The 13,111-nt window shown below is 36.1% G+C and overlaps 1 protein-coding gene across 14 annotated transcripts in view; it reads left to right on the top strand.

The window, feature by feature from the left end:
* NFIB (nuclear factor I B) overlaps positions 1 to 13,111 on the top strand; it is a 191,257-nt gene that overhangs the window by 145,929 nt on the left and 32,217 nt on the right. For 3 of the 14 annotated variants that reach the window (XR_014686895.1, XM_084503143.1, XM_084503133.1), the window contains exons 8-9: positions 1,437 to 1,684; positions 12,834 to 12,999. Coding sequence is in view for 13 of the 14 variants with exons in the window: in XM_084503143.1 (XP_084359269.1) it covers positions 1,437 to 1,684; positions 12,834 to 12,999 (414 nt within the window). In the remaining variant the exon portion in view is untranslated. The remainder of the gene's footprint in view (positions 1 to 1,436; positions 1,685 to 12,833; positions 13,000 to 13,111) is intronic. The other 11 variants (XM_084503142.1, XM_084503134.1, XM_084503140.1 and 8 more) reach the window with 5 other exon arrangements.

Here is a 13,111-nt window from a genome sequence, read left to right as displayed (position 1 = left end):
AGATTTCTACTCATTTGTGTTTATTTTGCACAATTCTCCCATATCAGAGCACTAACCAATGTTTTATGATTAAACTGAGCTGATGGGTTTGTGATTAAGATGAGTCTGTCACAAAATAAGTTTCTGTGATTATTTTTGACCCTACACTTATGTGTAGGCATTTATATTTGCTTTAGTGTATAATTTTTAGATGTATGTGTTTGAGAGGCAACATACAATTGTAACCTAATTCTGTAGATCAGCTATTTACTCACCAGGAAATCTGATTGCTATTCTATTAGCCTATTCTATTCTGTCAATGAGCAATGGTTTTGAGATTTGCAAGGTTTTGACTCCAAAGTACAGCAATTTTGGAACTTCCTACTGCAAAGACAAGTTTTGATTTGGCCCCAGCTCAAAAATAGCAAGCCATTTTAAAATTTAGTTGAAAAACAAAACAAAACAAAACAAAACAAAACAAAACAAAGGCAAGGGAGGTGGTCCAGTAGAGCACTGTTGGTGTGCTTGTGCTGATGAACTGTGATGTGATATTTGTGAGCAGTTTGTAAAATACCTTCCTTACACAGATCTGATTTTGTACCCTCACACTAATGAAAGCCAGCACAGTGTTGTCTTTTCTCCATTTCCCTTGAAGTCAGCAGCTCCCTTTTACCAAGTCACAAAGTAGGTGCCCACTGGGTGTGTGGCCAGGAGGGAAAGCGGGTGTCTGTGCAGCCTGGGAGAGGAATGCTCTCCAGTTCCAGCTGGGCAATGCAGCCACGGCAGGACATGCTGTACATTCCTTTCACTGTGAAAACATTGCTGGTTGTTTAGACATGCCATATAGTCTATAGATAGAGAAGTGTGTGTTTGTAGGGGCTGGGAAGAAAGGGAATGCAAAGAAAAATATGTACAGGGTAGATCTCTTTTTGTTTGCTAGAGATATTTTCATTGGATAGACTGGTTTCCCAGGCCCTGAAGTTGAATGTTCATTAGCATTTTCACAAAGGTCATCTAATTATTCATGGCATTATTGCTGAGTAGTTATTACCCCATCCCCATATGAAACAGGTAGAGTGCAATACAGTGAAAGATCACTATTTCTTAGTGCTTCGTGATTCTCTGTTGGAATGATGTGATCAAAAGTGTATATTTTATTTATTTAGTAAAATATTTATTTTGTCTATTTGGGCTCTAGATAGGAATTTTTTTTCGATAGGAAAATTTTATAGCTCAAATGCATTTATGCTGGAGAATAAAAAAATATACTTTGTGAATAATAATTAAAAAAAAAGCCATAGCCCACAAATTTTAGAGTAAGATACTATATTTATGAATTCGAAGCAGAAGTGCTTTGCAGTGCCTGGGATGGGGGGAGGACATAGAAGATATTCTGTAGAGATACCATGAAGCAGGAGTACAGTGTATTGACTTATTTTTTTTTTTCTGTAACACAGAGATGAAGAATTTTAGAAGAAACAAGATGCGAAGTAATTTTAATTTTCTTTTATCTTCTCCAGTCATCTCAACTAGAACTCCACCTTCACCTTCACCATTGCCATTTCCAGCACAAGCTATTCTCCCTCCTGCCCCGTCTAGCTACTTCTCTCATCCAACGATCAGATATCCTCCCCACCTGAATCCTCAGGATACTCTGAAGAATTATGTACCTTCTTACGACCCATCCAGTCCACAGACTAGCCAGGTACTGTAAAACCACGTGAACCCTCCAAAAGAAGTCCTGTGTGGAATGTGTATCTTTCAGGGTGTTTAGACCAATATCTTACTATTTCTGGTCTCAGAGCAAGCTAACAGATGGAGCACTTTTCCTATTCAACGTGGTTGAGTAAAGGGAGTGGGATATTCATATCTACTCACTATTGCTCTGTCAAGCACAAGAAAAATGTTTGCACTGAGTGACCCAGCAGCCAGTCCCAGTCCTGCACCCCTCCTGCAGGCTGGGCACCTCCGTGGCCAGACAGCGGGGAGTCTTCCTCACTGGCTTGAGTGCCAGGACAGAGGTGAAGCTCCTGCTGCAGGACGGTGTGCTACATATGCTGATATGTACATGCACATGTATGCACACACACAGACATACAGGTATATTTACAGACCAGCAATTAAAATAAACTCTGTCAAGGTAATGCAATGTTTCACAGACACCTGACATTGCACACATTCTACAGCATCACCATAGTGAGCATAGCACAGACCCCTGGAGTTGATTTTCCTTCCTTCTCTAGAGAACATGCAGTAACAGATGAGTTCCTGGCTGCTACATGGACTCAGGCTTGTTTCTGATATGGGAAATTAATGTGGTATTCATTAGAGAAGTAATTTGTAAAGGACTGTGCGCAAAACTACTTTCCATGATAACATTGGCACCTAGCATTAACTTGTGATCTGTACGATGGGATAAACTGCAGCTGAGCCTTGGTCTGTCAATGCTTGGAGTATTTCCAGTGTCAGTGTAATGTAATCTTTGCTGGTTGGGCTGTTATCTGTTTTTGATGCCTTGTCTGAAATGCTCCTGTGGAGTCCTATAGCTTGTGCTCTAGCATGTATTTGGGAGAGCCTTGGGAATGCAAGTTGAAGTGATAGCAGTCAGGTTTTCCTGCTCCTAAGAATTAGGTTCCTGTGGAAGGGCTGTCTTACCCAGGTTGAGAGGATTATGATAGCATTTTATATATATATTTTTTTTCCCCAAAAAAAGGCCTTTTCAGTAAGAGTTTCAGGCACAAGAGCAGTAGAACTTGAGACTGAATCAAAGTTTCTATGTTGAATAAGTGACAAGGCCCTTCTGTACTGTTTGGAAGGTCATTGTGGCTATTGTCCCCACAAGCAAATTCTCCAGTCCAGCTGCATGACTTTCTAGACTTTCTATGCATTAAAAGAAAAAAAAAAAAGAGAGAGAGAGAGAAAAAAAAAGAAAAAAAAAAAGTGGGAGTCCATAAAATCAAAATTTACTTTGAAGGGAGAGTCCTAACAATGTGACTTTTGTTGGTTACAATATTAATGCAAATTAAACCAAAAAGTGAAAATCAACTACATCAGCTTTAGAACATAAATTGCTATCTGTGGATGAATTGAAAGTCTTTCAGTCCCATATAGCATTTTTGCTGAGAATCAGCTGGGAACATTGCACGCAGGACCTGATTTTAATTTGTGTAAAATTTCCATGAATAACAAAGTCTAATTAAGACATCCATTAAAAGTCCTTAACGTTAATTCAGTGTGGAAAATCTTAGAGTTCTACTGGATTTTTTTTTTTTTAAACTGATGTCTTAATTAGGCACTATTAAGGGAAAAATTATGCAAATTAAAATCAGGCCCTTAGTGTTCTGTATTTCTTAAATTAATCAGTGTTTCTCTTACTTAGATTTTTATTTCTTATATATATTAAAAGAGCAGATTAGGTGATAATCTCACTGGATTGTTCAGTGTTCTGATTTGGATCATTACTCAAAAAAATACAAAAAAATCTAAATGAAGTATCTGACTTTCAGACAAGTGTGTCATCTTTTGTTTTTAATACCGGGAAATGTATTCACTGAGTAGAATAAGCGCTTTCAAGTCTTTGCCCAAGAAAAGTCTTACTCTCTTCCCTTATCTTCCCTTAAAAGATTTGTCTTTAAACCTTAAAAGACAAAATTTTACTCTCCTGATCATTTCACAGTAGTAGTGAACTGAAAACATTTCCTACTTTTGTGTTGTAGTACCATAGGGAATAACGGGACAAACTGGCTTCAATTTACTACTTTTGCCACCTTTCATAACCTTTATATTAGGTTTTTCATTTCATTTGATGTTTCATATAGTTCTTGAGAAGAAGGGCTGGGGTTAAACAACACCAAGGATTCCAGGCATTTGCACCAGCTATTCTCTGCAATTTGTTGTCATTAATCACTATTATCAATGGAATCTCTTTTAAATTTAATTTTTGAAATTTCACCTCTGAGAAATCCCCTGTATTAGAGGATTTGCATACACAGTCAAAATATCTCCAAACAGAGCCGTTAAAGGATGGCTGTACAAAACAGTAAAATATTTTTTATTTTTTTTTAATGCTTAGAAAAAGAAGCAGCCGTCTGTGAAGTTTCAGTGACAAAAGGGAATTGTTCTGATACAATGGCATGCTATGAGCCAAACCAGTTTTTCTTTTCTAAATAAAACATGAATTTTTATTCAAACAAGTTAAATTATTGTAAAATGCAAAACTGCATCTGTAGGAATACCACATCAAATTTAATTATACTTTCCCACCTCAAAACATATTCATTTGGATTTCAAAAGGAGAACTTTGATGATAGTTTTAATTTCAGCTTTAGAAATAGAAAGAATGGATACCCTGACAGCATTTACCTAAAATGAACCGTTCCTCCCCAACATCTTTCAGTAATACACTAATTTAGATTGTTACGACAAGCAACTGAGATGCCTTGTACTCCCCACAGCAATTTTGAGATTAATTACATTACTACTGCACTGATTATAATGAGACAGTCATGCTATTCAATGGAATACTTTAAGTAAAATTAGTTTAAAGCTATAGAACTCCCATAGGTTTCCACAGGGGGAAACAGTGGGCAATTTTCTTGACATAATGTTAAATACTCCAAATTATGTGTGATGAACAGTCAGGAAGTTTAGATAGGCCCTTTGGCTGCAGTGAAAAACAATTCAACAATGGATGATCCTAAACAAAAGATCTGTGGCTTTCAGTTTCATGAGTATCTGTTTATTATCCCCTGTTCAATCTGGAGAATAAATAATCAAATATATTGAACAGAAATGGATCTTATCAGTTATAGAGCTGGACTTGCCTCCAGCTAGGAATCTGAAAAATTCCTGAGATTTTGAGAATTGCTGTACTTTCCCCTAATTAAGTAATTCTGCTGAAACATTTTTATTGTATTTATTTTAATTTTTTCATCTTAACTTAGCATGTTACTTGACGAGTTTTTTTGTGTGAGTATATATCTGTGTTGTGATTGTGTGCTGGTCTCTCTAGTTCAATTGATATTGGTTACTCATCGTATGTTTCATCAAAAACAAGTCATGTGGTATGTGTTTAATCCACCTACATTATTTATCCATCTAAAGTATGCTGTGGTCGTCAAAACTACCCCAAATATTGAACATGTATCTCCTTTTTGAATGATTGTATCTGGATGCTTGGATGTTTTATATGACTTGGAAAAATTTACCTTGTGTGTGTATGTACTCATGTATATGCACACATATAGATTTGCACACACTGTTGCTCACTGCACGCAAGAAAGACAAGTATGAATGTTCAAGAAGGTTTGTTAGGAGTAACAGAATTTGAGAGAGTACAAGGCTTTTTCAAACATTCTGTTTGCAAATATAACACACCTAACTCAGTACTACTTGAGAGTGTATGAAACAATGCATAATATCAAGATGAGACTTCCAACCAGGCTGAACAACTCACCAAGTGCAACAAAAATTATGTGGCTGAAGACAAATCTAATAGCTCTAAACTTAATGCCCCATCAAGTTAAAGGGAATTGCTTCCTGGTTATGGTGTGGTGAATCACAGAAGGGTCAGCAAGTATAATGAAGGATATTATGGTAAAGCAACCAGTTAAGGTGGATCATACTGAAGTGTGTCCTGGCATCAGTGAGATTTTTTTTTTTCTGACTGAGCCAGGCAAACAGAAGTGGTAAATCTTGTAAACCTTTTGAGTTTGGGTTATGAAGGGCACAGTTTACAGGTCAATTTAAATCAGATTCTGTGATATTGTTGGTGAAATATGCAGATCCTAGTAGCATGGTAAAACTGCTTCCAGTCTGGGGGAATGAAATATGAGACCATTTTTCTCTTAATAAATGCCTTGTTATATACTAAAGTGCAAGGAGCAACTGTCCATATATTGACTAAAATTCCCAGGTAATTAAAACATACTTTGGTGCAATGTGGGCTGGTTTGCAGCTTTATCTTTTAACAGTTTTATCGTTGTGTGAAGACAGAAATATCTGAACTGCTAGAGAAGAGCTGCTTCTGGAAGCTGGTGAGGCCACTTGTTTTCCTCTCATAATTGATTGGGATATTATTTATTTTTTTATTTTCAAAGATAGACACACTTTTAAGGAATTCCAGGAAGATGCTTTGTCATTCTTCAGCACAATAACTGCAGTCATTTGGTAATGAGGATGAAATCTTGTGAGGGTCTGTTTGGGTTGGGCAAAGGGTTTCCGACTGATTCTTAGAGAATACTAGTAGAGTAAGCCAGCACAAGTGGTATGTATGCATGTGGTTTCTTTGGTATGGGTAGCAACTTTACTTACCGACATTTAATAGTTTCAGCTTCTTATGTGAGTCCTTCCTTCTAATTTTTAAGTAATTTCTGGAAATTAAATAATGCAATATGCTTTTCTTAATTGTAATTGGGAGGTAGAGAGAGAGTACTGGTTTAGGTTTGTGCTGACCAGGGGTGTAAAAATGCAATTGTAAATGATTGCTTTGTATTTATTTTGCTCATGTTTAGTTTATTAAATGTAGAGTTATAAATCTCTGGATTATATGAAATACCATTAAGTCCAAAGATATCTTTTGAACATTTATCTGGAAGGAAATTTGCTTCGCCATGATTGTATAACATGAAATTGTCCTGTTAAAACAAATATCAAAGGAAAACTGAGTATTTCCTATTGCTTTATATGGCAACAAATAATCCACATTTCATGAGCTCACAGGTAAAACTGCTGTTTGAGGCAGAGGATTCTTCACCTAGAATGTCTTTTGATATCCATGTATGAATGCTGGCTGCGGAAGTTCTGCAGCTGCTCTCAGTTTCAGCTGCATTGTATCAAGAGGAAAGTGTTTTCTCAAATGGATGAGGTTCAGAACTTTATAGATCAAAGTCAACACCCTGATTGCTTTCAGAAAATAGTACAGAAATGATATTGTCAGCCAAGAACTGGCAATAACATGTTTTTTTTTCTGAAGCTAATTCCTCCAAGCAGACAGGTAGCTGCGTGTCATACCACCTGAAGCTTTTGTGTGGGATCTCCCAGTGAGGTCTGTGTAGGATGTGTTGCAGCAATCAGTTATTGAGATATTGCAAGGATATGGAAACTTCACTGAGATAAATCCTTAAGAAAAGTTGTGAGGGGCACATAAAAGGGAAAAATATGTTTCTGTTGTGACTGTGTTGTCCAATAGCAGGAAAAGAAGAGGGGGGGGAGAAAAAAAGTCTGCACAGCCTTGCTTCTATCAAGTACATTATGCAATCTATGAGTTTCAACATGAGGAGAAACTTCCCTACAGTATATTCTACAGTCTCAATGGCAGCAATCTATTAACATCAAAATTCCATGTTTTGCAGATTATCAAAGACACTGTAGTATTACTCAGATAGGTAATATCTTGGGGATATGTCTTCCACACATTTGTTGAAACAGTCTCCTGTACCATTGAGCTATCTCCCATGCAAGACATTTGATGGGTACAGGTGGCATAATATTAGGGTGTCCTATATAAAACCTCCAGTTGTGTAAGTCTTCCACATCCTTTTTCTTGTTGATTTTCTGAAACATCCATAACCCCCTGTAGATAATCACAGACCACAATGGCATGGGCTTTCTGACAGAATTTATCAGTTATGAACTTCAGGTTCATAGATGTGCCCAGTGGATAACTTTTAAAACAAAATATTTTGTATATGAGGAGGGGAGCAAAATATGTAGAACAGCTTCTACAGCTTCATCAGCAGAATTAATTCAATCAGTGGTCTCAAAAGTACTCTATGATGGGATTTTGGAGTGATATTCATTACCACTGGACATACATGTATAATTAAAAACCTCCAGTATAAATGTACAGGTATTTGGGAAAATCTGTGAACAGATCTGAGAGGAAGTTGACTGACTTCTGATTATAAATCAGAATTGATTTTATTCTGATAATAAATCATATATGATTTATGATATAAATATTCTGATTATAAATCAGAATACTGATTATAAAATCCTAGCAGTGAAAACAGCTGCAATAAATCCTGATTTTAAGAATGCCCATATTCATATCTGTTCAAAATTTCTGTTCAGACTTCAGACCTAAGGATTAACTGAAATTGTGTGTAGTACAGACAATCAGATATTAACTGCCTGATTATTCTACAGTAATACTACATTTATGACAGTGAATATAACCTGTGGCTCTGGGCACATAAATGGGTTAATCTGTTGTAATTCAAGATACATGTACTATGATACTAAAAATCTAGAAAATGTAACACATCTAAAAATCAAATTAGCCTCTAGTCCAACAGTAAAATTATGTTTACCTGCATAAACCGGGGCTACATTGCCATTGTAGTTGCCTCTTTCCTTCTCATTTTCAACTGCACAGCTTGTTTATCTAGTACAGCTTTCTTCCTGCAATTTGTTTGAGGTTTATGCCTCAGGCATAATAGTTCTGTATGTGAATCCATTATATAGAAATATAGATGCCCTAGTTGGTGGTAACAGTTGATTTTTCACCTGTAATGCATTAATGTGAAGAGTCTCTTCAAAGAAAATTAGAACTAAAGCCTAGAACTTGTATTAAACAAGGACAAAATTATGTTATGTTAAATGATGTGCTATAAATATTTGAACTAGTAATTTAAGTGGACACTGTTCAAATAGATATGTAGTTTATATGCTAAAATACCTTTTGACAGAACTGCAAAAGTTAAAATGGGAACAGGTCACAGAATTGTTTTCTAGCACCCAGTTTTTAATAAAATTATGAATAATGAACTTACAAGGGCTATTTCAGCACAAAGGATCTCTCACTTTTCAACAAAAGCTTAAAGTGGGACAGAGGACTTGAGATGTCCAGGAAAGCTGGTCTTCTTGAGCTTGTACCACTATCAATTTCCATGATTCACTATCTAGGTTTTTATTTTAAAAGCCTTTAGTTTTGTGTTTGCAAAGATAACTACATATGTGTGAGATGAGTATAAATCAATGCAGCAGTGTCAGTGTGAGCCTGAAGACAGGCCTAAACAATAACTCTGAGACAATTAAATTATCTGTTTATTTAAGATTATTTCATAATCTTAGGCTGCAAACTAATTACAGTAACTTAAACAACTTAAGTAACTTAAACTTATAACTGCTTCACTGTTGCTCACTGCAAGCAAGAAGGACAAGTATGAATGTTCAAGAAGGTTTGTTAGGAGTAACAGAATTTGAGAGAGTACAAGGCTTTTTCAAACATTCTGTTTTCAAATATAACACACCTAAGAAACACACCGAAGTATTAAGAGAATTTCACATATGCCATTTCTCATGACAAGTTGTGGTAGATGGAAAACCTTTGTTCACACCTGAAAAATTGCTGAGCAGTTTTTTGAAGAAGAATTATATATGTAGAAGTCCTGATAGGTATTCGCTTACCTACAGCTGAGTTTAGTTTAATGTTTAAATACAAGAAGCATTTGGTATGAAAGGGAAGTTAGACATGGTGCACCAAGCTCTGTCACCTTCCTGTACTACCTTGCTTGTCAAGCAGTAGCATGTGAACAGTTACTGCAATATGCAGTACTTGACATTAATGCAAAATTTCAAATCAGATGTTTTGATACAAATGTGAAAGCAGAGATTAAGTACTTAAAAAAGGAAGGGAATAGATGTCAGAGACTACAAAAATAAAAGTAGAATAAATGATATAGTGCAGACAGAAGGTACTTAGGGAAATGTGATAATATTTAATAAGACTGTTAAGAGACAGATAAGTTATAATTCCATTTGAAATCTAAAGTACAGTCAGACTTTGAAATGTTAGCACCATACGGAGTAAACTTACTAAAGTAACAAGTTTTCCTTTTTCTTTGGAGGTTTGTTTGATTTTTTTGTTTAGAAATAACAGATCCTTGTTTCCCTGTATTATGTCTTTACTCAGTTTTGCATTTAGCACAGATACAGAACAATAGCTACCATTTAATAACATAATTTAAAAAAAAAAAAAAAAGTAATAGAAACGTAGTTACTTGGGATGTCACAAACCATATCCAATAAAATTGCTAGAAAATTCCTCACAGTTTTCAGAAAGGACAGGATTTCACCCTTATTTTTGATGAAGTGGGGAGATGTACTGCACTGCTGTTTTGTAGGGAAAATACTGTTTTAAATAAGAATGGATTTTTTCTTGTAATTCAGGAAGGAAAGGGTTTGCTGTTTTGGACCATATATACATGGACTAAGCTGGAATCCATGTGAGCCATTGCATTCCTATTGACTGGGATCACTAGGGAACAGTAGAAGGTGATACATTGCTGTAAATTGTCCTGGACTCCAGCTGTGTCCATTTAATTAATTTGAGTCTGGCTTTGGAGACAGAGCTGCTTTTGGAAGCTGATGACACTGGCTGTTTTAATCCATAAATTCCTTGGAATCTTCTTTCTTAGTTTCTAATAAAAGCTGATCATTTTTTTTCAAGAGAATCACAGTTGTTTCTGGGGTATGCTAGCATACCACATGAACTAAGCATCCTTCTGTCACAGGACTGTGACTCCACCTGGGAGCCACCAGATGCAACTGAGACCTCCATCAGACTGCATGGATGGCATGGCTGCCCAGGAGGAGAGGGGGCTTACCGCTATGGCAGGCTTCCCAGAAACATACCAAAGGTCCAGTCCAAAGCAGAGCAAGTTGTGTAATTCTTAGAGATTTTATGAATTTGTCAGTTAACATTTTCACTTTCTTCTAAGGCAAGTAGAGACAGAATTCTGGTCAATAAGACCCCTAGTTTTAGGGGTGTCACATGTTTAAAATAGAGCCCATAAGATAAAAAATCCCTAAACCACTGCTATGATGGATCTCAAAGAAATAAACATATTGGCACTTAATTTTTAAGTATTTGCTGTAATATAAAGATTTAATTTGTAGCAGATATTGAGTAAATTTTTAGAGCACATTTTTTCTATTCTCTAGAAGTTGTTTTTTGTATATTCTGCCACATCTCATTTTCATTTCAAGTGTATATAACAAAAGAAAATATATGTAATTATTAAGTTTCACCCAGTGAATAAAACTGTTGGTAACATACCAGTTATCTAGAAATTTAAAATGTGAAATTATTGACATTCCTTTGAATCAGTGTTGCTTTCTTATTTTGAAACTTCTTTGACAGATGACTCTCATTCACCCACCCATTATGAAAATCCTAGTAATAACTTTTCAATTTAAGCAATTAGGAACATTAATGAAAAGTGGTAAATACCATCCAATTCATATATTTACATGATCTTGGAACTGCATGGCTCCTTTGAGCCACCTCGTAGTTGTGTTTTGGAGGCAATTTTTTTCATTTTGTAGTAGTAGAATTAGATTAATTTGGGAGTAGTTTGTTGGCCCTTTCTCATTCATACCCAGTTCAGTTTATTTTTAATTTATTATTATTACTCATAAATCATTATCGTTTTATAGGGGAAATTAATCTGCTAATCACTCAATGTTCCTGTGAATAGAGGATTGGTCTCCATTTGTGCTTATGCCAGTGTTTTCTTCTACTTTACTTTTAGATGTTCTAAAGAATGAGGCTCTGTCTCCTTTGGGGGCATTTGCAAAGTCTAATAGATCATACTGCCAGGAAGTTTTTCCTGTTATTCATTTTAAATTTCCTCCTTCTCCCTTTCATTCCATTACTCCTGGTTTATACTTCCTGTTCTTTTCAAATAATTCCTTCCTCTTCTGTGTGTTTATACTCTACACGTACTTGCAGTAATCATCTCAGCTAACAGTTATTATTTCATTATTATAGCCATGCTTACCTCTTTTAACCTTTCCTTGAATCAGTTGAATCAAGTTCTTTATCAGTCCATTTCTTTTCTGAGTTATCTCAAATTTGAAAATATCCTTCTGATAATAAGATTCCCAGTAATTTTCATTTTGTTTGTCTGTATTTAAAAAAACCTATCATTCACAGAGCACACAGTTTAAAACAAAAGTTTTCAGGTACGACTAAAAATACTAGATTACTTGCTGATTTTAGCTACAAGTTATTTACCACCGGAGTGTTTACTGTACTGCAGAATGTCTAAGGCATGTTCAAACGTTGTATAAATATATACATTTAGCAGTGAACATTGCCAAATTCAGACATGCCTATATGCAGAAGGTAAAATATTACCCTAATGACCTGTACCATAAAGTCACATGCAGACCTCCTTTTGTACATACTGTGAATTGATCTCTGAAAGAGGCGGCTTTGTCGACTACAGCCTGAACTTGCAAAGTTTCCATTGTGACACACTTCTGTGTAGGATGCTTTTTGATAGGTGGCTTTTGGCCAGAGGTTATGATGTATGCAATACAGTGAGTTGTATCCTAACCCTCTCCCCTACTCTCAAAAGTGAATTATTAGTTAGCCTTCCAGTATGTATAATCTCTGTGGACAACTGTGGTCAAGTCTTGGTTACTCTCCAAGCCAGGGTGGTATGGCATGTGAAAATAGAGGTTTTGCATCATTCATTTGCTCTTAGTTAGTACATCATGGCCTATGCCTGCTCAATTTAATCCTGCTGTCATGGGACTTAGTATGGTTGACAGCCACTGTATGAACAGCAACTATATTTTGAAATGGTCAGATATATTCTGCATCCAGAGAGAAAGAAAACTCACCAAAAGGTACTGCTTTTATGTACATAATACCTATCTGTGGAGGGCTCTGCTGCATAATGAAAAGATCTCATAGAAGTACATAGATTTGTTAAAAAAGCACATTCCAGCAAATAGGTACTACAGTGATGGGCATTCTGAAAAACCCTAAGATAGGTGGGTAGGTTCCTTAAACACAATATGTTTGTTTCACAAGGAATTCTTTTGGTTTTGTTTTGTAGCCTAACAGCAGTGGTCAAGTAGTAGGGAAAGTGCCTGGCCATTTTACTCCAGTTTTGGCACCCTCTCCCCATCACAGTGCGGTGCGACCTGTGACCCTGACCATGACAGATACTAAACCCATCACTACATCCACTGAAGGTGAGGCATCTTCACCTACAGCAACCAGTAAGTATTTCTCTAGGAAACAAAAAATGTCCATCAAAGATTCAATCTACCAAATTGAGGCCAGAAAAAGGTGCCTTTTCCTACTATTTGACCAAGAGAATGCTCATCATTT

This window comes from Aythya ferina (assembly GCF_964211825.1).
Source record: "Aythya ferina genome assembly, chromosome: Z".
NCBI classification, from domain to species: domain Eukaryota; kingdom Metazoa; phylum Chordata; class Aves; order Anseriformes; family Anatidae; genus Aythya; species Aythya ferina.
The sequence above is the reverse complement of the archived record's forward strand: the minus strand, read 5'-3'. Positions and strand labels throughout refer to the sequence as shown.